The sequence below is a fragment of the Nyctereutes procyonoides genome, unplaced genomic scaffold (assembly GCF_905146905.1).
Source record: "Nyctereutes procyonoides isolate TBG_1078 unplaced genomic scaffold, NYPRO_anot_genome, whole genome shotgun sequence".
NCBI classification, from domain to species: domain Eukaryota; kingdom Metazoa; phylum Chordata; class Mammalia; order Carnivora; family Canidae; genus Nyctereutes; species Nyctereutes procyonoides.
The window spans coordinates 13,028,157-13,054,746 of NW_026575139.1; the positions used below are offsets into that span (position 1 = coordinate 13,028,157).

The following is a 26,590-nucleotide window of genomic DNA, read 5'->3' on the forward strand; positions in this document are numbered from 1 at the left end:
CCAACCATATTTTGTGAAAAGTTTATATCAAAATTAAAAAAATAGGGATCCCTGGGTGGTGCAGCGGTTTGGCGCCTGCCTTTGGCCCAGGGCACGATCCTGGAGACCCAGGATCGAATCCCACATCAGGCTCCCGGTGCATGGAGCCTGCTTCTCCCTCTGCCTGTGTCTCTGCCTCTCTCTCTCTCTCTCTCTCTCTGTGACTATCTTAAATAAAAAAATAAAAAAAAATCAAAATTAAAAAAATATTGCAGTTAGTGTTCTTTCTTGGGATAATATCCTTAATGGCTGTACTTAGGGGAGAGATCTCTGCTCCCACAGGGGAACTTTAAAGGGCCCGGGTCTGCGCAGCATGTGCCATGGTCTCATCTTCAGGTTTCTGCGTTGGGCATTTATGGTGCTTTGGACAATCCTCATCATCCTCTAGCTCTAAGGGTAAATATCTGTTCTTCAGAGAGGTTTTTCTGACTTTTACATGAGGTAAATGCCCTGAACTCCAACAGTACCTTGTACACCCATAGAATAACATTCATCTCCCTGAATTGGGGTTACGGGTTTGGTGCCCGCTGTTCCCATCAGCCTGGGTGCTCTGGGAGGCGTAGTCTGTCTTGCCTGTTCAGCACCATCTCTAGCACAGCGCCTGGCCCCCGGAGAGCCTGTAATCCATACCTGATGAGTGAATGAATGAGCATTATCGTACATTTTGGTATTGAAAGTGATCTTGAAACCAAAAGTAGCATTATGTGCAAATGTCAGTGGAAAAAAAAAATGCCCCAGACTTAACCTTTGAAGCGCAATTATTTTGATGGAAAGGTGATCCAGTAGGGGAGCTGTCCGCTGAGAATGTTTATTGCACATTGCACGTGGTATTTATGTGCCGGGGACTTTTTATCTCATCAGGCAATACCTGTAGGTATAATTCTACAGACTTTTCAAGGCAACCTCAAATACAGTATACTTTTATCCAGTAGTTCTCAACCATGTAATCCCCAACACCCTCTTTTATAGCAGGTATTCATTCGTGCCCATTTACCACCTTGAAATGAATGTCATGGATAGTGCAACTGATCTACACACCTAATTTTGCAAATTTCATTACTATTTTCTAGCTACAATATGATGGAGAGATAAAAGGTAGGTCATTTAGAATAAAATAATATGCTTCAGTAATAGGTTCTTGGTCATGAAACCCTAGAAGACCCACAGCAGCAGAGAGCCCCTTGCATCTATGTAATACAGTAACTCCAAATATGGGCCAGTTCGAGTGTGTCCTACCAGTGATGAAATTGCCACAGGGGACTCCCCCCGGCCCCCAGTGATGTGCCTTTCCAAAATGGAGAACAATTCCTGGCAGGGTTCCAACTAATCAAAATTCAACCTTCTTGCAGTTTACGTTGGAGTCCTATTCTTATAGATTTCAGCCTATATTGAAGCTATGCCAAAGAAAAATTATGTTTGTATTTGCATTTAAAAGGGAGTTAAGTTTTCAGCTCAGGTAATTATAAACATGAATTTTTCCAAATAGGATAGTCAAAACTCACACTAAATTCGGGATTGTAGTCTGACTTGTGGCACTGGCTCTTGTATATAGGATGTTTGTACATTCTCACCCCCCCCGCCCCATCCCCAGCTGCGTGCCAAGAGTGCCCTTCTGATTGTTGTGACAGCCACAAACACCTCACAGAGTTACCAGTCACCTCCTAGCGTGTTATAATCTAAACGGGGTGGAAAAAAAACTTTCAGGGAGCTCCTGTGTAACTTCAGGAATACATACATGGAACATCTATCCCAGTATAAATGGCCATGTTCAAATAGTGTAGACTCTCCTGTTAAGGCGGTTCTGTGCTGTTAATACTCTGTTCCATTCTACACATGTGTACTGTGTGCATGTGTCTGCATGTCCACCACCTTGCCTCTTTATAATATATGCCCCTATGATTCTATATTACAAGATCCTGACAGTCTTTCTCTTGCTGGATGAACAGTTTTATTTTACATCCTTCGTACGTTATCTTACCTTAAACAATTACTCTCCTATTTTCTCTGGGTGCTAAAAAAGAGAGAGCAAGTGTAGAAAATGCACTGCGGGGATGCCTGTGTGGCTTAGCGGTTGAGCGTTTGCCTTTGGCCCAGGGTGTGGTCCCAGGGTCCTGAGGTCTGTAGGGAGCCTGCTTCTCCCTCTGCTTGTGTCTCTGCCTCTCTCTATATCTCTCATGAATAAATAAAATCTAAAAAAAGCACCACACTGCATATTTGATACGAGGACAGAGAGACATGCATGCTGCAAATGCAGGATGTGCAGGCCCATCGGCCGGGGAATGCACAGGGAGCAGAGACAGCCAGGGGGAGGATGGGTAACTCGAGCCAGAAGGCAGAGAGCTTCCTGCTGGAGGCAGTAGTGGAATTGTGTTTTGAGGAGCCAACAGGAGTGGGACAAGCATAAAAAGGGGAAGAACAGTCCAGCAGACGGAACAGCCTTTACCAAGTACGGAAGCATGGAACGATGGAACGGGACTGGGGGCCCCAGCAAATGATTCAGTGTCTTTGAAGAGTAAGCTGTAGAGATAACTGGAGTTATAGACAAGGCGGAGAGGGCCAGCAGAGGCTTGCCAACTGGGGGACTCCCTGGCACTTTTGCTCAGGAAGCGGGTTGCCACGTTCTGTGGGACGAGGAGGTGGCAGGGCAGCAGGCAGGATGCACTTACCGCGTTGGCGCCAGGCCACGTCCTCACAGCTGCCACCGCCACTGTGGGCAAACGTCCCTGGGATTCTGAAGGCTGAGGCAATGCCCACCTCATCACTTTCCTGGAGTGTCGACTCCTCCTTCTCTCTTCGAGCTTTCCTTCAAGGCCATGGCCATCATCCCTTTCCCAAAAGAAAGACAGACAGATGGCATTGTCAAGGGCATTTGTGCTGTTTCTCAAGGGAGCCATGCAGTGCTGGGGAGCAGGGGCCCTGCTGCCTCTCCCTCTTTCTCCTCCTTACCTTCCTCTCTCTCAGGCTTCCCTCTCCTTTCCCGTCATTACAAAGATGACACAGAGAACCTGGTCATCGTAGAGACTTTGGAAAACAGTGTCCAGAGAAGAAAATGAAGCTGCGTGAAAACCCATCATCCAAAGAGGTCTACCGTTCACATGCTGATAATTAGGCTGCTGAATCTTTTCTCCTGGCATCTTCAGCCCAAATGCTGGCTGCCGCACTGGCACGAGCAGGTCCCACTCCAGCGCCCCTTCCCAAGGTGCTCGGCCCTAGGGTGCTCGCGGGGCCTGCCACTGATGTGGGCCCATGTCTGTTCTGGCTGCGGCCTGTGTCTTCCCCACTAACTTCTCTGGGCTGCCAGTCTCTGCTGTAGCCAGGATCCTTGTGTGGACAGCGCTGCTGGTCCCCTCCTGCAGGTGGCTGACCCTTTGCCTCAGCTGGCGGTTGCTGCTGCCCTGCTGGCCCGACCAGGAGTCTGATACTGCTCTCTCTCTGACTCCATCCCAGGAATGGTGGTGGGCCCTACCACACCACAGTTGAAACTAGCTATAATCTTTTCTTTTCTTTCTTTTTTCTTTTCTTTTCTTTTCTTTCTTTTCTCTTTCCTTTTCTTTTTTTCTTTTCTTTTCTCTTTTCTTTCTTTTCTTATTTCTTTTTTTTAAGATTTTATTTGCTCATGAGAGACACACAGAGAGAGGCAGAGACACAAGCAGAGGGAGACGCAGACTCCCTGCGGGTAGCCCAATGAAGGACTCGATCCCAGGACCCCGGGTTCACGCCCTGAGCCAAAGGTAGATGCTCAAACCACTGAACCACCCAGATGTCCCACTAGCTGTAATTTCTAACAAGATTTTTCTGAAGACTGAGAAATGTCGGAGAGGATGCCCAGGCAGTCACATCACATCACATTATATTTTGGGCTGGACTTGGAGTTCAGCGTTCTCCACCTCTCATGGGGACCCCTTGGGGCCATGTCCCTGACCTGCCTGCAGAAGGTAAAGTCAGCTAATCCTGACCTCGAGGAGAGGTAGCTGCAGGCAGGCAGCTTAGCTTAGCTGATTCAAGAGAAGCCAACTAAAGGATAATTTAAACAGAAAGAAATTTTTTTTTCTTTGAGGATCTAGATAGCTACTGAATCCCTAGGATGGATAGAGACCCAGACTTGGGAGGTACCTGGCCAAGAATAATGACCCAGATCAGCCATAGAACTGGTTCTGGATGATGCTCCGGCCATTTCTGACTGGCACAGACAGAAGTCGGCCCTGCTGGCCCCAGTGATTCTGGGCCCTACATGCTACTGCTAGAACCACCCTCGTGACTACCCCTGGACATGGGCTATGATACCATCATGGTGGCCACCAGCCCCAGGATGGAACCCACATGGTCCTTGGTGCTTTATAGAACACCGATGGTGTGTCCACTGCTGCCTGCCACCTCACTGCCCCCATGGAGTCTTCCATCTAGTGCTGTCCAGTTCTACCTTGATTGGGGGCCAGGTTCTCTCTCCAGCCTCCACCCTGTGCAGCATCCACGTCCCTCAGTCTCTGTTCAGGAGACTTAGGGGGAGGCAGGACTCCTACAAGGTATGCTGGGAATCTAACCCCTTCCTCTCTGCTCCTGGCCCTCCAGACAGCAGGTTCTGCTAATGTACCTGGAAGACCCTAGGAAGAGGCAGTCCCTTCCACCCTTATTTCCACCATTCAGCCTTCTCTCTGTCCCTGACCCTAGCCCAGTCTTACTCAGGCTGTGGAAGAGAGGAAAGTAGTTCTGCAAGCATGCCTCTGGGAATCTTTGCTCCTCACTTAGGGATTGCCTTTGGGGTGCCAGAGAGAGAGAAGAGGAAAACACACAGAAAACCATAGAAGGGATCCTTCGAGACCACATCTGTCATCTGCCTCACGAGTGTCTGGGTCAGAGTCTGACTTACGTCTCTGTGGTTGGGGGAGCCTGGGCTGCATGCTTGAGTCTTTACACTGGGGAGGCTGGGAAAGTGAGTAGCTGGCATGCCTCCGCTTCTGTACTGTTCTGTTTTGCTCATCGGTGAATTTAGCTCAGTAGGTGCATGATAAATATTTACTGAATGAAAGAGTGGAAAAGTTACAGAATTCGACTCCATTCACAGCTTGGAACATTTTCTGCTAAAGAAATCTGGTCCGATCTGGATGTTTCTATCAAGTTGCCTCAATGGAGGGCTTCCCAGTTTAGAATTAGTTTCTGAGTGATTTTCTATCACTCTTCTTTAAACTGTTTCATTCTTCTTTAAACGTCTCTGTTCCTAGTCTAACTAGAAAGTGCAGGCGTATATCTTTCTGACTTCCCTCCATTTGGTTTCTATCTCCAAAAACAATTTAGTGCAGGCTTGTCTGGGTAGTCTTCTTGTACCTCCAGGAAAATTCTAGGCCCTCCTATCACACTGCTTCATTTCTGCTTTCTATACTCCAGGTCTTTTTCTCATATGTGCTCATCCTTCTCATAGACTTTCTTATTTTTTTCTGGCTTCTCATTGCCTCTTTCTTGTCTAGTTGGCACATCTTTCCCCCATATAATTTCTTAGTGCCTATTTCATTATTCTCTCTACTTTTATGAGGGTGAGCATCCTTATGTGCTTTCATCAAAAAGGTGTTTGTCTAGAAAGAAGGGAAGACATAGTATGACTCTTGGGGAGGGGATTTCTTACCACATCCCCAGTAAGACCCAGGGATTTGCACAGGTATTGACTCAGTAGTACCCATGTGCGTTTTTTAGGTATTGACCTAAATCGGGCTGATCTTGGGGGCTTTCTCCAAATATTCTAATAGGCGAGATAAATATTAAGCCTCAGAAAATTCACGCTTCTTTGTTACGAACGTTGGTTCATGGGCATGTAGAAAGGCATTCTGGGCAGCCCACTGGAAGCTCACAAGTGCCTACTCTCTGGGCTACTCATAGCTGATAATGGAGGAATAGGGGACTGTGAAGGCTTTCTTCTCTCCCATACTTCCTGGGTACTCTTGGATGATGGTTCCAGTGAATAATGACGTGGATTAGAGATGGCCAGGAAGGATGGGAAGAGTCAAGGTGCCTTGATAATCCGCAGTGAACATTTTACTTTACTCAGCGTGTCATATGACTGCATTATGACTGTTGCTCCCAGGCTCCTTCCTCAGCCTCAGTCTGTCTTGTCTCTATGCAAGGTTCCTTTTCCTTTGGATAGCCCCAGCCAGTTGCCTAATTCCTTGTCTCCTTCTAGGACAATGGGCCCTTGGTAGGAGGCCCATTGTAATTTCTTTCCTTTCTGCATTTATTACCTGTGTTTATTCTTGGTGTATGTGTGTGGGGGCGCAGTCTAAAGAAGGTAACTCACCTTCCAATGAGGAGAACTTGCCCCATGGGATGCAGTCTAACCACTTTCTCCCCTTTATTGTTGAAGTAGCTTCATTGAGCTGTTACTAACATAAAAAAAAATCATGGTACCAGTAGGACTGTGGGGAAGAGAATTGAGATGAAGAGGGTCTTTGAAGGAGCCAAATAAATAGCATCTCCTCTCTCCCACCCAAGGTGTGAACTGATTGAGAAGTAAGACAAAGGAGATGATCCATGGAAGCCTATTTTCTCAACGCTGGAGAACATGGCTTCTATCCAGAAAAATGAGTTTCTTAATGACAGTCTCATAATTAGGAAAGCATGAGGCTGCTTCTGGAAGGCAGCTTGTTCCCGAAAGGAGAGGACAGGAAGAGCAGAATGCTCAGTTCCTGGGTCAGAGTAAGGCTGGAGAGAGGCTGTGTTATGGCAGGGGGAGCCCCCTGCACAAGAACGGAGCATTGGGGCGGGATCTTGTTTCCCTGGCTACCGTGGATTGGTTGGCCAGTGAACTATGACCTTGAACCTTTGTTAGCCAAGGAAGAAGAATGAGGCAGCTTCAGGTGTCTGCAGCATTGTTACTGCAGTATTATTAGTATTGTATGCTTCTGTTTATGACGATGGGAGGGCATTTTCTGGTGGAGGCATTGTTCACTGTGCTGCCAAAACCTGGGAAAAATAAATTTAGGATTTGGATAGGAGAGTAGCTCAATGGGGGCATCTATCAGGGTTGCCAGGAGTTATTCTGTTGAGGTGGCTCATCGGGAGGTGTGCTCGTCCTACTCTCCTTTCCGATGGGCTTGCCTTCCAAACCTCAACTGAAGAGAAGGACCATTCTTCAGCTGAGGTTACATGTGGGTGTTTTCCTAATTGGTGTCGTTGCCTCTGTGTTGTTCCAATCCCTGGGACACAGTTTCTGAATGCTCAGCTAATAGAGATCCAATTACAATTGGCACGCTTTGGTATTCCACGTACTAGACCTACGAGAATTTTTCTTTCTTCTCTCCCAGGTGATATTTTTAATCAGTGGGATATCATTGGGGCCTCACTTTACCTTCAGTAGCTAGACCAGGGCCGGACACCATGGACAGCGCCACAAAGACTGGTTTCAGCCAGAGACTCCGAGAGGGTCCTACCCCAGCTCACCCAGTGGGTTTCCTGGGCATGAGGAAGGAAAACTTCTCTGTTTAAACTACTGTGTCCCTTGCAACCAGAACAGCCCCTGAACATGTAGAAGGTCCTTAAAAATTATGTGCTGCATGAATTAACTGGTTGCATTTTGAGTACAAACTCTTGTGTTCCGAGTATTATCACCAAATGTTAAAAGCCACTCAATTTTAGAACGGAAAACTTTCAGAGATCTTAATGAAAGTGTTCCTGGAGAGGGATAGCTGAGAACTTTTGCTATTTGTATATTTTAATTTTTCTCCGTCCCAGGTGTACCTACATTGACATTTCAGTCATAAATGCAATGTAGGTGCATCTACCAAAAAAGAAAAAAAAAAAAAGCTTTTTCAAAAACTTTGCATGGGGATACCATCAAAGCCTGGACTGGAACTGGCCAATAATGTTAGATGCTACAGTGTGGCTCAGATAAAACTTCTTGTGTGTGTGTGAATTCAGCTATTGAGCTGAATATAAAGAAAATACATTTGTGTATTCCGCTTTTGAGTAGGACATTTTCCATAGGCTCCATGGAGATTTTGCTGCATGATTCTCACTAATGTGTGTTTACAGTATCTCTGCCATGGAGATTATAGATAAATGGTGTTTACAAGCTCTCATACGTAGTTTATAGAATTGCTGGTGCTACATAGCTATTCACTGTGATGTTGAAACTATTTGTTGGAACTGGACCTTTTAAAAAGAAATCTTTGTGGGAAACATAATAATATCAGAAAATAAAGTCAGTTCTTCTGCGAGACGGTTCCTATTATCTTTCCATTTTGAGAAATTATTCTCAGTTCAATTGTATTACCATGGTGATCTGTTTGCATTTCAACAAAACCAAACCAAACCAGACCACCATAAAGTAGAGCTCTGCGTGTCTAGCTCCTATCCTAGGATTTTTATTGCGGTATCCTTATTATTAAATAAAATCTCCAATATCCTGGCTAAAAATCATAAGAAAGACACAATTTCCTCAGCCAGACAAACAATCTGGATTGGTAATCTCAGAATTCTAAGAAATCATGTAGAAGTGAAAAAGGAGAACAAACATTAGGGAGCAAAAAAGGAAATAAAAAACGAGCCTGCAAATGAATAGAAAAATACTCGTTCTGTAAAATAAGTTTGTGGAAGTAAGCAAACACAGGAAAGGTGTTTTGCTTAATGAGAGTTGTACGTTGTGGCTTAGTCCTCTGAGGTCTGAAACAAGTAAACACTTCCAGAATTGTCGGTGCATACATCCCCCTCTCCAAGGAGAGCTCTGTTTGTGAAGAGCTCTGTTTTGCTCTTTGGAATAATTGCACATATATTCCTGACAACTAAATGAACTCAACAGGAGGTGGGTTTTGAGTCCTTTGAAAATTCCTGCAGTTAGTGCCAATCGGAGGCAGGAAATAAGTTTTGCCTAATGCTATTTGCATAAGAAGGGAAAAAGAACACGTCATTTATTCTCATCAACAAAGTGTGCGAACAAGATTTGGACAGATGAGCACAACCGTTCTATCACTCCTGCCCAAATATTCTATCCAAGAGATATATATTATATCTCTTCCCAGATAACAGGTTTGTTCACCCAAGAACACATTAGCTCAGTCAGATCTGGGTTCTCACAGAGCTCTGTGCTCTGATGCTCTGCTTACTGGTAAACAAGTGGTGTGATTTTGCTTAGCAACCCCTCCATGGAGAGACAACGCACTTCTGTAAGTGGCAGGGCGGTGGGGAGGTGGGGGAGGGGGTAAGGAAAGCAAGGTATGTGCCTCTTTGCAGCTGGTTCCTGACATCGCAAACATTATCTGCAATTCTTGACAGCCTTGGAAGGATGACGAAGAACATTGATGAGGAAATTGAGAGGCAAATAAAAAAGTTTTCGAGACTGTGGGCTAAGACTGTCCAACAGCTCAACCCAGAGCCAACACAGAAGAACCAAGAGAGAATGAGGACATTTTTCTCATTAAAAAAAATGAGGTGATTATATGAGATAACGTATCCAGGAAGGGACAACCAACAGTGACTTCCTGAAGCTAAATGAAGCTTATCTTAAGCCAGACAAGGAGGGAACATTCTTCAATAGCTCAGGGCAGCATTAAATCCACGATTGTTCACATCTAAGATTTGAACTTTTTTTTTTTAAGATTTTATTTATTCATGAGAGAGAGAGAGAGAGGCAGAGGGAGAAGCAGGCCCTATGCAGGAGCCCGATGCGGGACTTGATCCCGGGACTCCAGGATCATGCCCTGGGCTGAAGGCAGGGGCCAAACTGCTGAGCCACCCAGGGATCCCCCTAAGATTTGAACTTTTACATCAAAGATAGTCATTAACAAACCCTGAGCCCTTAGCAGGCAGTGTGTGAAGCTTTTACATGCTTATTTAATCTTCCCAACAATCCTGGGAGGTGGATTCCTGATGTCTGTTTTATAAAGGAAGAAACTGATGCCCAGAGAGGTTGAGAAACTTGCTTGAGGTCAGCCAGCCATGTAGCAGTGGGGATGCGATGTGCCTCAGGCAGTCTGTCCTTAGACTCCGAGTTCCTAAACACCATTTTACAAGTGGTAGTTTGTGCAGTTGCTGGGCTAATGGGGATGAGAATCCCGAAGATCACTGGATGGCATGTAACCTAGGTTGTGGTTCCATCTTGAAAAATTGTTCAGTGAAGGTAACCGTTTTTTGGTTTGGTTTTGTTTCTTAATATCTAGAGGGCATCAAAAACATGGGCATCCTTAAACCTTACATCCACACCTCTTCCTTTTATAGCGAAGTACGGGTATACATATTTTCATGCACACACACACACACACACACACACACACTCACGAAAGACACTTGACCTCTTAGATCTCTAAAATACCCCCAAAGATTGAATTCTCCAAGCATTCACTGAGCATCACCCTAGCATGCCTGGAAGGAGCAGCCCAGGAACACATGGGTTGGCTTGGACAGTGAGTGGTGATGAAATGTTTACCTTGCTGATAAACTCTCCAACAGATAATGCTTTTAAGACACCATTATTTCACCTTTGTTACATAGGTCTCTGCCCCCCAAACCAAATCCTGTCCTGCCATTGTCCCTTCTACCCACCTGGGGGAGCCTGGGAATGTCTCCAGCTTCCTACATGTTTACAGCCCTCCTTTGCCAACCTCAGCCTCATTTGGATTGCACTTGTGTTCGCATCCTAATTTATGACTTAACAAGTGTCTCACAAACATTTAATTTCATTATGCATTTGAGGAGGACAGTTTATGGAGGGGGGAAGAATGATGTGCCCCTTGCTGGCAATTAGATTAATTTAATGAGCTTCAGTTGAAATCTCCTTTTGGGCTTTGGATTTTTATACATGCCTATGAACAAAACGAGGCTAGTCAAAAATAAGTTGCTGGATTCTCAGAGGGGCTCAACTGTCCTGACCAAGTCCTGGTAGGAAATTCAGGCAGGCTGGAAATTCGTGGAATGGGTAAGACATCCCTGCGGTTCTCAGGTGATTTGCCTCGTCATGATACTTCTCACGAAAAAAATAATTGGAATTCTCATTGGCAGTCTCAGCAATATCAGCACATTATCACTTTTTTTTTCCAGATGGCTTTTCTGAGGAGATGAGGAGGGGAGTGTATGAAAGCATGGATCACATAATTTTCCCCATTCTCACTTTATATACTTGAGTGCCCTTTTGGGAGTTAGAGCACATGACTGCTTTTCAGAAAGGAGGATTGTATTTCCTTAGGTTTTCCTGTGTATTTTTAGGGAATGTGTGTTGACCTCAGAATGGGAGTGTATATATATAGTGCTGAATTAGGTTCATGCAAATAAATGTTCTCCACTATTACTGTCTTTATTCGTTGCACTGAGCCCTCCATTTTGCTGTGTTGACTGTACGTGGGACCGAGACCCTTGTCAGGTGGGGCTGAATGCTTCCAAGGCATGAATAGAGCAGCTGCCCGCCTTTCCCCCTTCTTCAGCTCCCTCATTCCTGGAAATTTCCAGTGAACAAGCAGCGTTGATATTTGTCTTACAGTTGAGGAGGAGAGGATGGACAGGAGGGAACCTTAGTTACCTTTTTGGCTGGCATTTCCGTGGTTGATCCAAGTAGTTTACCTTAGAAAACTCTCTCGGGACACCTGGGTGGCTCAGTGGTTGAGCATCTGCCTTTGGCTCAGGGCGTGATCCCAGAGTCCTGGGATCAAGTTCCACATCGGGCTTCCCGCAGGGAGCCTGCTTCTCCCTCTGCCTATGTCTCTGCCTCTCTCTCTCTCTCTCTCATGAATAAATACATAAAATCTTTAAAAAAAAAACACCTCTCTCTTGATCATCTCTGTCCTGGGGAGACGTGGCAGGGATGTCACTGCTTATGTCCAAAGCTCAGGAATTCCTGGACAGATTGCACAGTAACAATTTTCTTTATTCTCACTCTTCCATTCTAGAAGGGAAGCAGGACAGCCTGTCCTTCATGGGGGTTAGTCTGATTGATTTTGTTATGGGGGAGGTAGGTGAGGGTGAGGACTCTGGTGACTTTGTGTGAGCTGGAAAATTGTTGAGTAACTTGAAGCTTGGTTCCATCAGTAAGCACTGGACTGGGAGTTAATCACATCAGAGTTTTAATCTTGGCTTTGCTTCTAATTAGCAAAATCATTTTATGCTGGTCCCTCAACCCCTCTTGGCTTCTGTTGGAGTGTATGAATGCTAAGGTCTCTTGCGCTCTGAGGTTCTCTGCCTTCTAATTCACCAGGAGGCAATGAAGAGAAAACCGAACACATGGTGAGGATTTCCTATATCCAATGCCCCACATATGGTATATTTTTGCAGAGTCAGTCCAGGTGATGTGGAAAGGCCCATTCATGCTGGTGTTACATGGTTTTGGTCGGGTGATGGTGGTAGGGCCCCCTGATGACAATTTATGTGTCAGTCCCGGGAGCTTTGAGAAAGCCTTAAGGATCATTCAGCTCAGAGACCATGCCGGTGTTGGGTTGCGTGCATTCAAGGGCAATGCCAGGGATACTTCTGATCCACATCTGGACTCTTTTGGCACCATTCCTTTGGGTGACATCTAATTTCCAATCTAAGTTGGGGGGGAAGGTGAAGAAGCTTGGATCTGTCTCAAGTGGGTATATGGGTGGCTATGTTTTTCTTGTCATCTGAACATTTTAGTTTGTTTCAGGTCAGCAGTTTTTTTCCCCAACACCTTCCCTTTGGTACAAGGGAAACTAAGTGCCAAGTCCATCCTTGCCACTGTGGAAAGAGCTCCAAACCGGCGCCCTCCTAGAGGAGGGTCAATAATATAACAAGAGGAATGGCAGCAAGCCCTCCTTGGGGGAATAATTACATTTGTACTAGTGAGAAAGTTAGAATCAGCATTTGGGCTGCAGTCATGGAACCATGAAAAGGACATTCAAGGCATGACCTACGCAGGGTTTCTTTCTTTCTTTTTTAAAAAAGATTTTATTTTATAGAGAAAGAGAGCATGAGCCAGGGGGAGAGACAGAGGGAGAAGCAGACTCCCTGCTGAGCAGGGAGCCTGACACAGGGCTCAATCCTAGGACCCTAAGATCATGACTTGAGCCAAAGGCAGATGCTCAAGTGACTGAGCCACCCAAGAGCCCTTTAAGCAGGATTTCATAACCTGGAGTACATGAACAGGCTTCATTGGGTCTATGAGCCACCTGGAACATCTGGAAACTTCTGTATGTGCATTTTTGTAGGAGAATCATCAGATTCTCCCAAAGCTTCCTGTGACTGGCAAAAGGTGAAAAGCCACTGACATAATACATTCTTCTTGTGCCTCTGTCTTCTGAATCCAGGGTGATGAAGCTGACTTGCCTATCTTTCTCCTTTGCTGTTCCCAGAAAAAGCAAGTGAGCCAGACCAAGATCCGGGTCATCTCAACCATCCTGTTCATCTTGGCCGGCTGTATTGTATTTGTGACGATCCCCGCTGTCATTTTCAAATATATTGAGGGGTGGACCGCCTTGGAGTCCATTTACTTTGTGGTAGTCACTCTCACCACGGTGGGCTTTGGTGATTTTGTGGCAGGTAAGCACCCTGGGCATCCCAGTCACCAGGGCCCCAGTGGGGAACATGTTCTGCTGGTAATGCTTTTCAAAACCATGAGAAACCATGTTGTGGGAGAAGCAAATGAAAATGGCTCAGTGTCACTGCTGCTGTGCACGGACTCATTTCAAGCCCATGGTCCCACATAATGTAAAAAGCAGCAGATTCAGCTATGAAATGAAAGCCAGCCTCTTCCTCCCCAGGATGCTCATTGCCCTTATCATCATATGAATTATTCATGAGTGAAATGAATTTCTCATTGAATGTTGGACTTCTGATTTGCATTGACTCCTTGAATCAATTGATAAAGGCTATATTAATAGCAAGTGGCAAGTATGAAACTGGAGAGATTAGCATAGAGCATGGCCTGCAGCGACCTGTGGGTTAGGGTTCCTGAGGCTCTCCAGGGGAGGGCTGTGGTCCCTGCAAAAGTTACCCTGGGTGCGCCCCGACACAAGACTGAGGACTCAGCTTCAGTACTGAGAGCTGTACTGGGAGCTGTACTGGGAGCTGAGAACTATACCAAGGGAGTACAATATTATAACAGATTCTGCATGGGTGTCTATAGAAGCTATAATCTTCACTGTGAAAATAAATACCAGTGAACTATGTTTATAGAAGCAAAGGAAAACCACCATTCATCTCGTCTAGGGAGAGGGAGCTTGAATGAAATGAGATCTGGCTTTTTACCTGTATGGCTTTCCCAGAGTGTGATGGGAAGGCTGGAAGAGAAGAATACCATCCTTCTCTTTCCTGAGAGATAGTTCTAGGGGGTCAGACAATTGATCGTTTTCTACTCCGAGAAGTGAATGCTTTGATAAAAACTCTGTCCTAAGCTCGAAGTCTTTGGGTGATATATTTGCGTGCACATACAAGTTCTTGACCACCTGGTTAAGTGGCAGCCTGGACATTTGCAGGCTGAGCTCGCAGGCTGACCGTCCTTTATTTGGCACGCGATGTTGGCAGCGCCCTGGTTTCTTCATGGAGTATGGTGCTCACAAGGCGGACAGGGATCAGGAAATCTGGAAAACAGGACATTCTGGAGGGGATAGTAAAGGCTCTTCAAAAGGTGCATGGGTGCCTCCACATTCATTCTGATGATGCTAACCATCAGGGTGGTCTCCCAGCTGTCCCAACTGGGCAGATGGAAGACTGAAGTCCAGTTTGTAAAAAGAGCAGTTTTTATTTTTTTCCTTCTTCTTTTTAAAAAATTACCTAAGGACTAAGCACTGCAAAGTCAAAGCGATTAAAAAAGCGGGGGTTTCTGGGACCCCAGGCCAGTATTTCCTTATACACAGTGCTCAGCCAACTCAGATGGCACCAGGAGTCACCTGGTAGCATCTGGTGATAGGCCTAAAGCTCTGGAGGGAGACCACAGAGAGAAGTCATGGGACTATTTCACAAACTTTTTCAAGTTCTCCTGGAGCATAGTTTGCACTGGGTTGTGCTTCATAGTGCTGTGCGTCAGCCCTGGGCTCTCAGCTGGACTGTTAGAGGACACTTAGGACAAGCCCTTCTCTCTAAACACCTGCTTGACTCAGTCTGTTACTCTGTTAATGTGGGGCACAAATTGAGGAACCTTGGAATAGAACATTTAAAAATGTATTTAGTGATCAGTAAAGAGTTTAAATTTTTTTTAAAGATTTTATTTACTTATTCATGAGAGACACACACAGAGAGAGAGGCAGAGACACAGGTAGAGGGAGAAGCAGGCTCCATGCATGGAGCCCGATATGGGACTCGATCCTGGGTCTCCAGGATCACTCCCTGGGCCGAAGGCAGACGCTCAACCGCCGAGCCACCCAGACATCCCAAGAGTTTAAATTTTTAATTGGAATTCATGTTATTTGTTTACATATCATCATACAATGTAAGAAGATGCAGGGAAGCTTGTCACTAAAAAAACGCCATTTGACAGTACCATAATTGAATATTTTAAATTTTAATGTTACACATTGCAAAGTTATCTTATAAAACAAAAACTGTTATAGTCTATTCCAATTAGAGTCAGTGTATTAAATATCTACTGTCTCCTTTTGTTAATGTTATTGAATCCAGGCCTTCATGTTAATTGAAAAGTCAATATGAATCTGTAAAATAATATGAATTACATTTTATAGTACAGCATTGATTGAAGGACCAAAAAATAAAAAAATAAATAAAAGGAGCCCCAGATTTAATGCACATGGATGTTCTCTGTTGGCCTTTGCGTTGGGACTTCATTTAGAGCTTTATTAAAAATGTCAGAAAAGGTAGCATTGGTTTATTTAGATCTTAAATGAATATGGTTGGCCAACCTAAAATGATTTTGCATATGGTGCTTCTAAATGAAAAAGTTAAAGGTAACCCAGGAAAGAACACGTGTGATTTATTTAACCTTGTGACGCATAAATGCATGGGAAGTGGGTCCTTGCTCTTCATTGTGGATGAGAGAGAAGAAAGGACATCCGTGTTCTTTACCTTTTAGTCTACGGGGACCTCCCTTGTCAGGGAGCACTGCCCAGTTGGTGCACTGGTCCTTCCTGGGTGGTGGTGGGGGGTCAAGGAGAAAATGAGAGGGGACACTGGTGCTTCAAGGGCTACTGCCAATGATTTTAATTGATTATTTCTCCCTATTACCCACCATGGATTGAGAGCACATAGTACATACTGGCACTTGACCTCATCTTTACTTACCTAGCAAGGGTGTGACCTCCACATTCATAGGCCTGGCACTGTTTTAAGGCCCTTATTTCCCACCGACTGCAGAGCCTTATTTGTCCTGAGGTCTCCATGGACAGGTGTCTTTTATAATTCACAGTGCTGACTGCAATTAGACCAGACCCCTTTGAAGCTCGGGTTTCCAGGGCTTACACAGATTGGTCTCAAGAAGGCATGCCTTAAAGTTTGTCACAACCTCTGGGGCAATGCTCTAAGAGCAATAGGGAAGGATACCCCGATTGTTAACAAAGGTACATTAACAAGAGTCCATGGTTGCTGCGATGGAACATTGGCATCAACCCTTCTAGAAATATAATTGGAACGCTGATCACTGTACAGGATTAAGTCCTGGTTGATTTTGTGGCCGACTCACATTAGGACAGCCTTAAGAACATCACAGCATTTTGATATCCTTGAGATCACACACAGAACTCTGAATTCCAGACAAGCGTAGGGAAAGAGGCCAAAGGGTGTTTTTTGCGTTGTTCGCTCGCGCCCCCTAGTGACAAGCTTCTTTGGGTGGTGGTGACTGGCTAAGGTAAATCTTTCCTCTTGGCCCCAAGGGGGAAAGAAAGCTCACGTTCTCTGTCTGGCTCGGTGGAGAGACAGAATGAACCTCAAAAACCACTTACTGTTGCAGGAACTCCGGTAGGATCCTCGAGGAGGCTTCGGGGGGAGGGGGGAAGAGTTGCCTAAAAGGAAAAATAACAAAGGCAGCTAAACCAGACCCAAGGGGGCTGGCCACACAGCCCATTAGCAATGTCTGACATTCTAATTTTAAGAAAGTGGCAGTGGCCTGGAGACCTTGTGGGCGGCCCTGGTCCTGCTCAGCATAGGGTTGGTCTCACCGAGAGGAGCCACAGGCCACAGTGCCTGCCCAGCTGCCTTTGGGAGGCATTACCGATCCCATAAGAGCTCAGTGTGGATTCAGTGGTGCTAGATGAGGGTCCAACCACGACCCAGTGGGAAAGACTAGTAATCACTCATCACGTAGCCCCATAATGACCCATACGTTGCTAGTGCCGGTTGTCTTAGAAATGACTGCGCACCTGCCTCACTGGGCAGTAGGGTCTTACACAGTGAGAGCCAGGCTGACAGCAGTTACGTCCTCACATCCTTAGGAGAGGGGGCCGGGCTGGGAACCAGTCTTGTATGACTACCTTTGGCAGCGCCTGTAGGAGGGCTAGAAGAAATAGGCTAATTATTTTCAGTAAATGACTGTTTTTTTCAGTGGAATGGCCGGTCAATGCAATCGGGCAGCTGGCCAATTTGGTTTGATGGATTTCTACTGTAATCCCTACATATAAAGGGATTGGACTAGCTGGCCTTTTAGTTCTGGCACCGTGATTCTAATTACTCAGTCTAATTGACCTTTTGGATTAGCATCATGTAAATAACATCCCTCAGCTAACGGTAAATCACTACTGCTAGGTTCAAAGGCTCAAGAATGCCATTAGGTCTAATTTTACTTTCACACATCCACTCTGCTCCTAATCAATGCATGTATTGAGGAGGAAATGGTTCCAAGAATTCCAAGCCACTGGGGAGTATCGATCTCTCATTCTTATTACATTTAAAGAAGTTTAAGAAGACAGTTGGTGGCTGGGCCTCCTCCCTTGTCCTCTAGCTCATCATTCATTGTTAAGCCTGGGTTGAGAAGAGGTGGACCAATTCGGCCACTGACACTTTTTTGTTATGGGTCTTTGGCTCGTGGGCATTGTTCTGGGCATTACGGTGTGTGACCTAGAATCCAAGAAGTTAAGCCACAAGTCAGCTCCTTTAGGGGAGGGACACATCTTTTCCATGCCCTTCCTTCCCTGTCACGCCCTCGTATACAGCAGGCCTAACAGCTGAGTGTCAGGTGGTGATGGGATGACATCTCTGCTACGTGGACCAGAATATGTTTGTTCTGCAAAGACCATATGCTAGACCCTGGTTGAAGTAACGTTTGGTTGTTTTCAGGGGGAAACGCTGGCATAAATTACCGGGAGTGGTATAAGCCCCTAGTGTGGTTTTGGATCCTTGTTGGCCTTGCCTACTTTGCAGCTGTCCTCAGTATGATCGGAGATTGGCTACGGGTTCTGTCCAAAAAGACAAAGGAAGAGGTAGGACCCCTTCCAAATTCTATAAATGTTTCTGAGATCAGATGAACTCATGTCAAGAACTGCCTATCTCTATTCCGTGGGCTGGAGGGTTTCTTATTACATGGAGGCCCCCTACGGCTTTCTCTGTCTCTCTCTCTCTCTTTTTTTTTTTTTTTTGGCTTTCTCTTTTTGAATCATTACCCAAAAGCCAAGTTCAGTGGGAAAGTGGTTATTTCTGGATCCTTTTTCGGCAGGTGAGAACATCTGGTGACTCATCAGCCCACAGATCCTGAAAGGACTAGTAAACAACGACTTTTAATTTTTATTTTTAGGAGAGAGAGAGAGAGAGAGCGTTAGTGGTGGAGCCAGGGGGTGGGGTGGGGGTGGGTGTGCAGAGGGAGAGGGAGAGAGGGAATATCAAGCTATATCTGATATATCTGATATCTGAGGGAATATCTGATGAGTACAGAGCCCCACGTGGGGCTGGATCCCAGGACCCTGAGATCATGACCTGAGCTGAAACCAAGAGTTGGATGCCTAAGTGACTGAGCCACCCAGGCGCCCCAGAATGACTTATTTTTAAGGAATGAAATTAAAAGGGGGAAAAATAGCAATAGTCAGAAGAGGTAGACTATAATTGAGGGAGGTGTGCAGATACGTGGGAAAGACTAGAAAGTTTACAAAAAGCTTAGGAAAGATGGACCTGTCCATCGGGTCTTGGGGTCTGTATGGGAATGCAGTACGATATTAGGACTCCTTCTCGATTTTCTGAGACCCAAGTCCTCCACCAGCTGTGAGGAAGCAAACACAAGGGGTCCCTTTTCACCTTTATCACCTCCCCCCGCCCCGGTTGTCAGATCTATAGAAACAAATCTACCCCTGTGTGTGGGGGCAGGCAGTCTTTACTCCTTCCTATAAACATGCATGAAAATCTACACAAAAGCAAGAAAAGGAAGAGAGAAGAGGGGAAGGTAGATTTTGTGATTTAAAAAAAAGTCCATGTAGTTCTTCTAGGAAGAGAGGAAAAGAACTGAAAAGGAGGACAAGAGAAGCAGCAGTGAGCGCTAACAAGTGGAAGAGAGATAAAAACCCCAAAGAAATAAAAAGAGGGACAGCCTCCTGAAGGGCAACTGTTCACTTGCCCAAAGATAGACATTCTGTAGAAAGGGCCCCAGGACAAAGTTGCTGAATGGGAAAATTTCCCGTATGGTTTCCAGGCCCAAATGTTAATTTTCCTGGCTTGTGGAAACACTGGCAATGCAATCCTGTCAGTGTACTCCCCAGGCTGATGCCCCACGTGGCTAACTGACCTGCTCTAGTGAAAGGGAAAGTAACCACGTAAATATCCACTTTCCTCAATGCAAAAATGCAAACTTGTGGGTTCCTCATCTGCGTAGAAAAGCCGGGGACTAGGACTATTTGCACTGCTGAATGAGAGCCAAGAAATTTGGTATCCCTCCTCATGCATTCCGAGGAAGAATGTTCTGTGGGCTTTCACAGAACCCGACTAGGGAAGTTTGATTACCAGGAGCCCTGGAGGGTGTTCCTAAAGCAGGGTAAGCCCGATAGCACTTGACCATGGTGCGGCCCAGATACAGGGTGAGCAACACTCCCAGTGTGGCCGGGACTGCAGGGCTGCCTAGGACACAGGGCATTCTGTTTCACCACTGGGACAGTCCCAGTCCCACTGGCACAGGTTGGTCACCCTGCCCAGACAGCAGCATTGGAGGCACAGAGAGGGGCCAAGGTGCCCGGAGGGGGTGGGGGGGCATGTCTCTGCCTCCCTAACACTGAGAACTCTGTGAGTTAGACGGGATCACCTCCAGTTAGGTGGCAGGAATGAGGCCATACCACTAAAAAGGGGGTGGGTGCATGATGGGAACCCAAGCTTCAGAGAGTGGCCTCTCCACCCGCACAATGCCCTCCTCCTCCCGTCGGGTCACCGCCCCTGCACCTTGGGCTCCTGGCGGCTTCTCTAGCACCTGTGCTCCCTGAGTCACCCGAGCCGGGTGCCCAATCGAGATAGGTGTTTAGGGCACAGGTAGCTCCTGCTCCTCCAGCTCCTGGCCTCCCTGGAGCCAGCCTCCCCCTCCCCCCCCCGGGGACACCCAAGGGCTGTGGGCGCTGGGGTGGGGTAGGTTGGGGGGGGTCCCCTGAAGCAGAGACAACGTTCTCAGTGCGTTGTTGCCCTTCTGTCCCCCGGCCAGGTGGGTGAAATCAAGGCCCATGCGGCCGAGTGGAAGGCCAACGTGACGGCCGAGTTCCGGGAGACGCGGCGGCGGCTCAGCGTGGAGATCCACGACAAGCTGCAGCGGGCGGCCACCATCCGCAGCATGGAGCGCCGCCGCCTGGGCCTGGACCAGAGGGCCCACTCGCTGGACATGCTGTCGCCGGAGAAGCGCTCCGTCTTCGCCGCCCTGGACACAGGCCGCTTCAAGGCCTCGTCCCAGGAGAGCATCAACAACCGGCCCAACAACCTGCGCCTGAAGGGCTCGGAGCAGCTGAACAAGCACGGGCAGGGGGCCTCCGAGGACAACATCATCAACAAGTTCGGGTCCACCTCCAGGCTCACCAAGAGGAAAAACAAGGACATCAAAAAGACCTTGCCCGAGGACGTTCACAAAATCTACAAGACCTTCCGGAACTACTCCCTGGACGAGGAGAAGAAGGAGGAGGAGACGGAGAAGATGTGCAACTCGGACCACTCGAGCACCGCCGCGCTGACCGAGTGCATCCAGCAGCAGGCCGGGGTGGAGAACGGATCGGTCCCCACGGACACCAAAGACAGGGCACTCGAGAACAACGCATTACTTGAAGACAGAAACTAAATGCCGAGGACCTTGGACCTGACCAAGCGTTGTGGTTGGTTTGTTTGTTTGTTTGTTTTTTTATATTCACCCTGAGACACGTGCCTTAAACAGACTTCTCGATAGTCCGAAATTACATAGCATTGAAGAATATATTTCACTGTGCCATAAACGACTTGAGAAAGATTGCTCTGCCAAAAGGAATCCAAGGACAAGGGCCGCACTTCCGACAGTGGCCGCAGGACACCCAGGGAGTGTTGGCACACGCAGGAGGTCGTGGCCACCGAGTGAAGGGCAGGTGCGGGTCGGGGCTGCGCCCCCCTGTGCAGTGCCGCCCCGGCCCCGGCATGTAGAAAGGGCAGCTATTCCTTAGACCAGCCTTCTGAAAGGAGCAGGTGTGTCTTCTACATGGAGCCTCGTTCCCCGAAACTACCGTTAGAGATATGTGCACACACAGGAGAGGGGTGGAGGGGGTCTGAACAAGTACCTGTGATGAGGCTGAGAGCCGACCTTGTGGTAGGTCGCTCTGAGCTGGAATTTTGATAGCGAACCACTCAGTGCGTACCCAGTCTTTCTAAGCTCCAAGTGAATGTCCGTGGGACCCGCGAGCATGTGGAATTTGTGGGAAACAGATCAGAGCACACGTATTAAAAGGTGCAATTGCTTTCCTCATTACAAAAGAGAGAGAAAAAAATATCACAAATGCATCACACTGTGGATATCACCTTAACCAATGACAGAAGCCTAATGAATTTCATCTGTCGGCGAACGACAAATGAACTTGCAAGCATTGGCGAAAACTCAACCTCATTCGCTGCATGGTTACAGGCAAAAAAAAAAAAAAATCATGCATTTTCCTCAGTGGGTACAGTGGTGAAAATAAACTGGTTTTGAAATGTCCATGTTCACTTTCCTAGTGGAACTCTGGTTATAGGTTGTTTTGATAAGAGGGGGAAAAAATACCAAAACGATTGCCTTGCATGATGCCAGTGGCTTACTGTTCTGTCTAGCTGATCCTAAATTTTTATAAAAATAGACATCCTGCATGTCTGAGACATACCAAGGAGGACCATGGCATCATTCCATCTCAGGGCTTTTTGTCCCTTTGGGTGTCTTAAAGGTAGATGTAGTGGCGAGGTCCCATCTTGCTATCTCCAAACAAAAGAAAGAATCCCCCAACCAACTCTTTCTTGTACAAGAAAATTGAATTGTTTTCATTGCTTGCAGCTTAAGTGCCATTAATGCCATTTAAAAACTAATGCTTAAAAGAAGTATTTACAACATTCCACTTTTATGTTTGGGTGTTCCTTATTTGGAAAGCATCACTTCTTTTCCTTGCTATTTTGTCTTGCACCTGCTACTCACTAACGGAACACCTGTGTGATGGTTCCACAGGCCAACAGTGGCAACACGATTGTTCCATGAGGGTTCGGGTGGTCAGTGAAGGAAAGTGGGGGAGTGGCCAGTCATCAGTTTGGAGAAGAAGATTTTCAATATATATATATATATTTTTAATCAGAAAGGGCAAAATATGTGTTGGGCTCACCATCCTCTGTGCGCCTCAGCCCGTTGCATAATTGACTGGCTATTTGTGGTCCCGATGCAGCCGTTTGGACCACATGCTCTTAAGCATTTGGACCTGGCAACCCCAAACCCCAGGAAGTTGCTGGTTATGGGCCTCCCAGGCTCAGCGCCACCTTTTGGGGATTCACGTGGCTAACACGCACAGAGTGGATTTATCAAGAGATCACAGAACTAGCAGAGACTTCCCGAAATCATCTTATGCTTTCTGACTTCTGGGGAAAACCATACCTACCACATCCTTGACCACTGGTACCAGGGCAGACCTCTTTCTGCCCATTTCCCAAAAATGCACAGTTCTCCCTTGCCTGGAGCACATGCAGCTCCACCTTCCCCTACCCCAAAATTTTAAGCTCTAGCTAAAGTTCTGGCATTGCTTTTGGGAAGGAGCCAAATAAGAATCAACTTCCATGAGGCCCTTCCTGTCAATGGTCCATTTGGGCTCATGCCTCCCCGGGGCTGGGGCTGGTGCTCACTGGCAACATCCTGTGTCCACGTACGAACAGACATGGAAATGACGTTAATGCAGGTGTGGGCACTGGCTCTTACTGTGAGGGTCTTTCCAGCCTGACAAAATGTGTTTTACTTGGTAGAGATCTGGAACTTCATTCTTCTGACAAGTTAAAAAAAACCTCCCTGATTAAACTACCCACTGATCTCATTCATTTGCGTTTCCACCCTGTAGTCCTCGTGACCTTCTTTATAGTAGTGTGTTAAAATCCCAGACCCTACAGACGACTCTGGCAAAGAGGCTTCCCTGTCATTTATCCAATGGTTTCCACGGGCCAGGCACTGGATCAGGCACTTTATGGGCATTAGCTCACTGAAACCTCATAGCAACGCTCTACGGGAAGTGTTTGCAAACCCATTATATACAGATGAGGATGCGGAGGCTCAGGGAAGCGGAGTAACCTACCCGATGGCACACAGCAAGAAGGTGGTAGAGGTGGTATTCAAAGGCCGTCTGACCAAAGTCTGCTTTTGACTTTGCTCTAGTGTCCATGTCATGCACTCTTGTGAATGTGTGTGTGTCTGTGTGTGTTTGTGTGCGTTGTGTGTCTTTCTAGTTTCACGGACACGGCATACAGAGGCGGGGAGAAGATCTCTATGGCCAGGAGGGTACGGCGAGGTCTCTGTGTAAACGTGACCTACAGTGTTGCCCTTCCAGATGCTTATACATTATTTTTGGTTTGGGTTTCGAGAATGCTGTGTGTGGCACACTTTCTGTATTGTTAAAAATGCCCTTTGAAAGCACTCTTTTGCACTTTACTTGCTTACCTTGCAGGAACTCCGTATACAGCAGGAATAAAACAATTCAAAACACTAAGCTGCACATTCTACCAGATGGAACAGCTGTTGGTGTGTGCATAGACGCTTCCCCAAATGAGGTGAATCACAGTAATACGGACGGATCAAAAATAGCCCTTGGCGGAGAGTGGGAAAATATCCAATATAACCTGTTCCCTGAGTACAGAGGGGGCCAAAGCCCTGAGGAATAGAATCAAAGAGGAGCCCTCCCTCTGTGGAGCTTGATCCACTAGTTATGTGGGCAGTATTGGACAAGCTATAACATACTCTCCAAGGGAGAAGTTGAGAGGGAATAAGAGCTTAGTGTGTACGAGCTAAGATTTGGGGGGAGGCCAGTTGTTACGAAGTTGCTTGAATGAGTTACCCTTTTAAGATGTGACAATTAGTATGCAGCAAAGCTGCTACAAATTCTAAACACATCAGCACAGCCCTGCCCTGCCCTTCCGACCTGTGCTCCCTACCCTGCCATAAACTTGGAATAAATGCCTTGATTTTGCACACGGGAAGAGCACATGTTCTGTATCTTCAGTGGGTGGTGTCTTTTGCTTCACCTGGTAATTGGGTACTGATCCTTCCTTCCGTATTAGATCTGGAGGGTTACTGCTGATGGCCGGGGGGACAGTTTGGGAGACTATAGCTCCATACCCAGTCCTAACCCAACAGTGAACTCTAGGAACGTAATCACTTTTGGGGTAGGGCCCTAATGGGTGTGCAGGTCGGGGTGTCCCTGGTCTGCAGGTGAGGCGACTGGGACTATTTGTCTGGGCTCCCCTGTCCCAGCCTGTGATCGTGGGTACCTCGGATCTTGCGCTTGTCTGTTACCTCATCAGTGCATTGAGGGCTTTGAACACAGGTAATCATCAAGGCTCCTTTGAGTTCTGCGATTCTCTGACCAAACATCCCCTGGCCTCTGAGTTCGTTATATTTATGAAGAACCGTAGTGGCTGGTTTTGTGAATACCGACTAATGGGCTCCCCTCATTTTAGGCTAAGAGGAGAGCTTAGTCTCCTGCCCTTTGGGATTTGTTTTCTGGGTAATCGATGGAGACCCAGTTATGTTTGGGACCCTGGTGTCCAAATTAGAATGGTGCCTGTGTAGGCTCACTCTATCCTCTCATAGCACATGGTCACCTGGAGGGCTCAGGCTACATGAGCATTTTTTGCATGGTGTTAAGACTATTTAAAGAATTTTAAGCTCTTCTCTATTTGCAGTCAGTTGTAGTAAAGGTTCCCTTTGATTACTTCATGAATTCAAATACTATAGACAGATCTCTCTTTCTCTCTCCCTCTGTCTCTCTTATACACACACACACAGACACACACACACACACACACTGGAAATAAGAGGCTTTGAGTTCTATGGGGACCATTTGATGTTGAAAGTCCTATCGTGCTAGACATTAGCAAACCACCCCTTTGCCCCCTTCTGAGAGGACATCATTTCCTGGCTGAATCAATGCTGCTCATCTATTTGTGTGCTTGGTTTTGGGGATTACTGAGAATGCGGATTTATTTAGACTCATTGGATTGGGTAATGAGTAATTGGGAATGTAGACCATCCCATGTATACTGCAGTTTCCAAACCATAGGAAAAGCATAGGAAAACAGACAAATGTGCAGAGACTCTCGAAAAAATGAGGAAAACCCCCCCAATATTGCATTTCCTGTCTCTGCTTTCTGCATCCCGCTAATGTTTCAAGTGGAAGTTTATGATTTCTGTCATGGTGCAACTGTGTGCAAGGACAGTGGCTGTGTCAGTGGAGGGAGCTTTCACTGGCATAGTATAAGAGCTAGTTAGCAGTGGCCTTAAAAAATAAAAGTGGGAACTCTCAGAAACAAAGGTGACTTGAGTTTGGCATTGTAGATGCTGATGATTCTGCATATGGAAACTTTGGAATGAATAACATGTTGATTACATGGCTATAAATACAGCCCTGCACCCTGTCCTTGTACCATAAACCAGCAGCGTTGTACTTCACCAACTTGTCCGCCATCCCTGTAAACCTGAGTCCTCCCATGGCAGTCCCTAGGTCACATGACATCAGTGCAGTGGCAAGGAGGAGAAATAAGAAGTATCTCTGGTTTTACTGAAAGTGATGATCATTTTCACAGGTGCCTAAGAGATTTGAAATCTACCTTCTGTTCCCAGTTCTTAAGTGAAAAATCTCAAATCGTTCCCTGTGCATTAAAAAAAAAAATCCTTGAGAGGACTCACTCCGTAGATACAGCAGACCAATGTTACAGAAGGTGATTGGAAAACCTCTCCTTTGCCATCAGGGTGCCGAGCTTGAAGGGAGAAGGTGCAATGGTGCCTAGAAACGATATGCAAACCAACCCACATGCCAACCTCCAGCCTCTTCCCCGTCCCAGACTCCAGACTCCCAGGCAGGGGCCCCAGTGATGACGATAAACTCACGTGTGGAGGTGTTTTACCTGTTTTTTTCTCTGTAGGATTTCATGGTGCTTTAAAAAAAAAAAAGGCATTTTACAGAAAATAATGTGGGGTGGGGGGGAGGAGGGAATTTCGTAATGTTCTTAGGAAAAGTATAAGAGCAAATTTGCTTGTAACGTTTCAATGAGCTCTGCTGCT

The 26,590-nt window shown here is 46.5% G+C and overlaps 1 protein-coding gene across 1 annotated transcript in view; it reads left to right on the forward strand.

The window, feature by feature from the left end:
- Positions 1–23,155, forward strand: part of KCNK10 (potassium two pore domain channel subfamily K member 10) — a 130,166-nt gene extending 107,011 nt beyond the window's left edge. Inside the window, exons 5-7 of the mRNA XM_055304234.1 lie at positions 13,317–13,503; positions 18,184–18,326; positions 20,513–23,155. Coding sequence (XP_055160209.1) covers positions 13,317–13,503; positions 18,184–18,326; positions 20,513–21,133 — 951 coding nt within the window. The 3' untranslated portion in view covers positions 21,134–23,155. The remainder of the gene's footprint in view (positions 1–13,316; positions 13,504–18,183; positions 18,327–20,512) is intronic.
- The last annotated feature ends 3,435 nt before the right edge of the window (positions 23,156–26,590 follow it).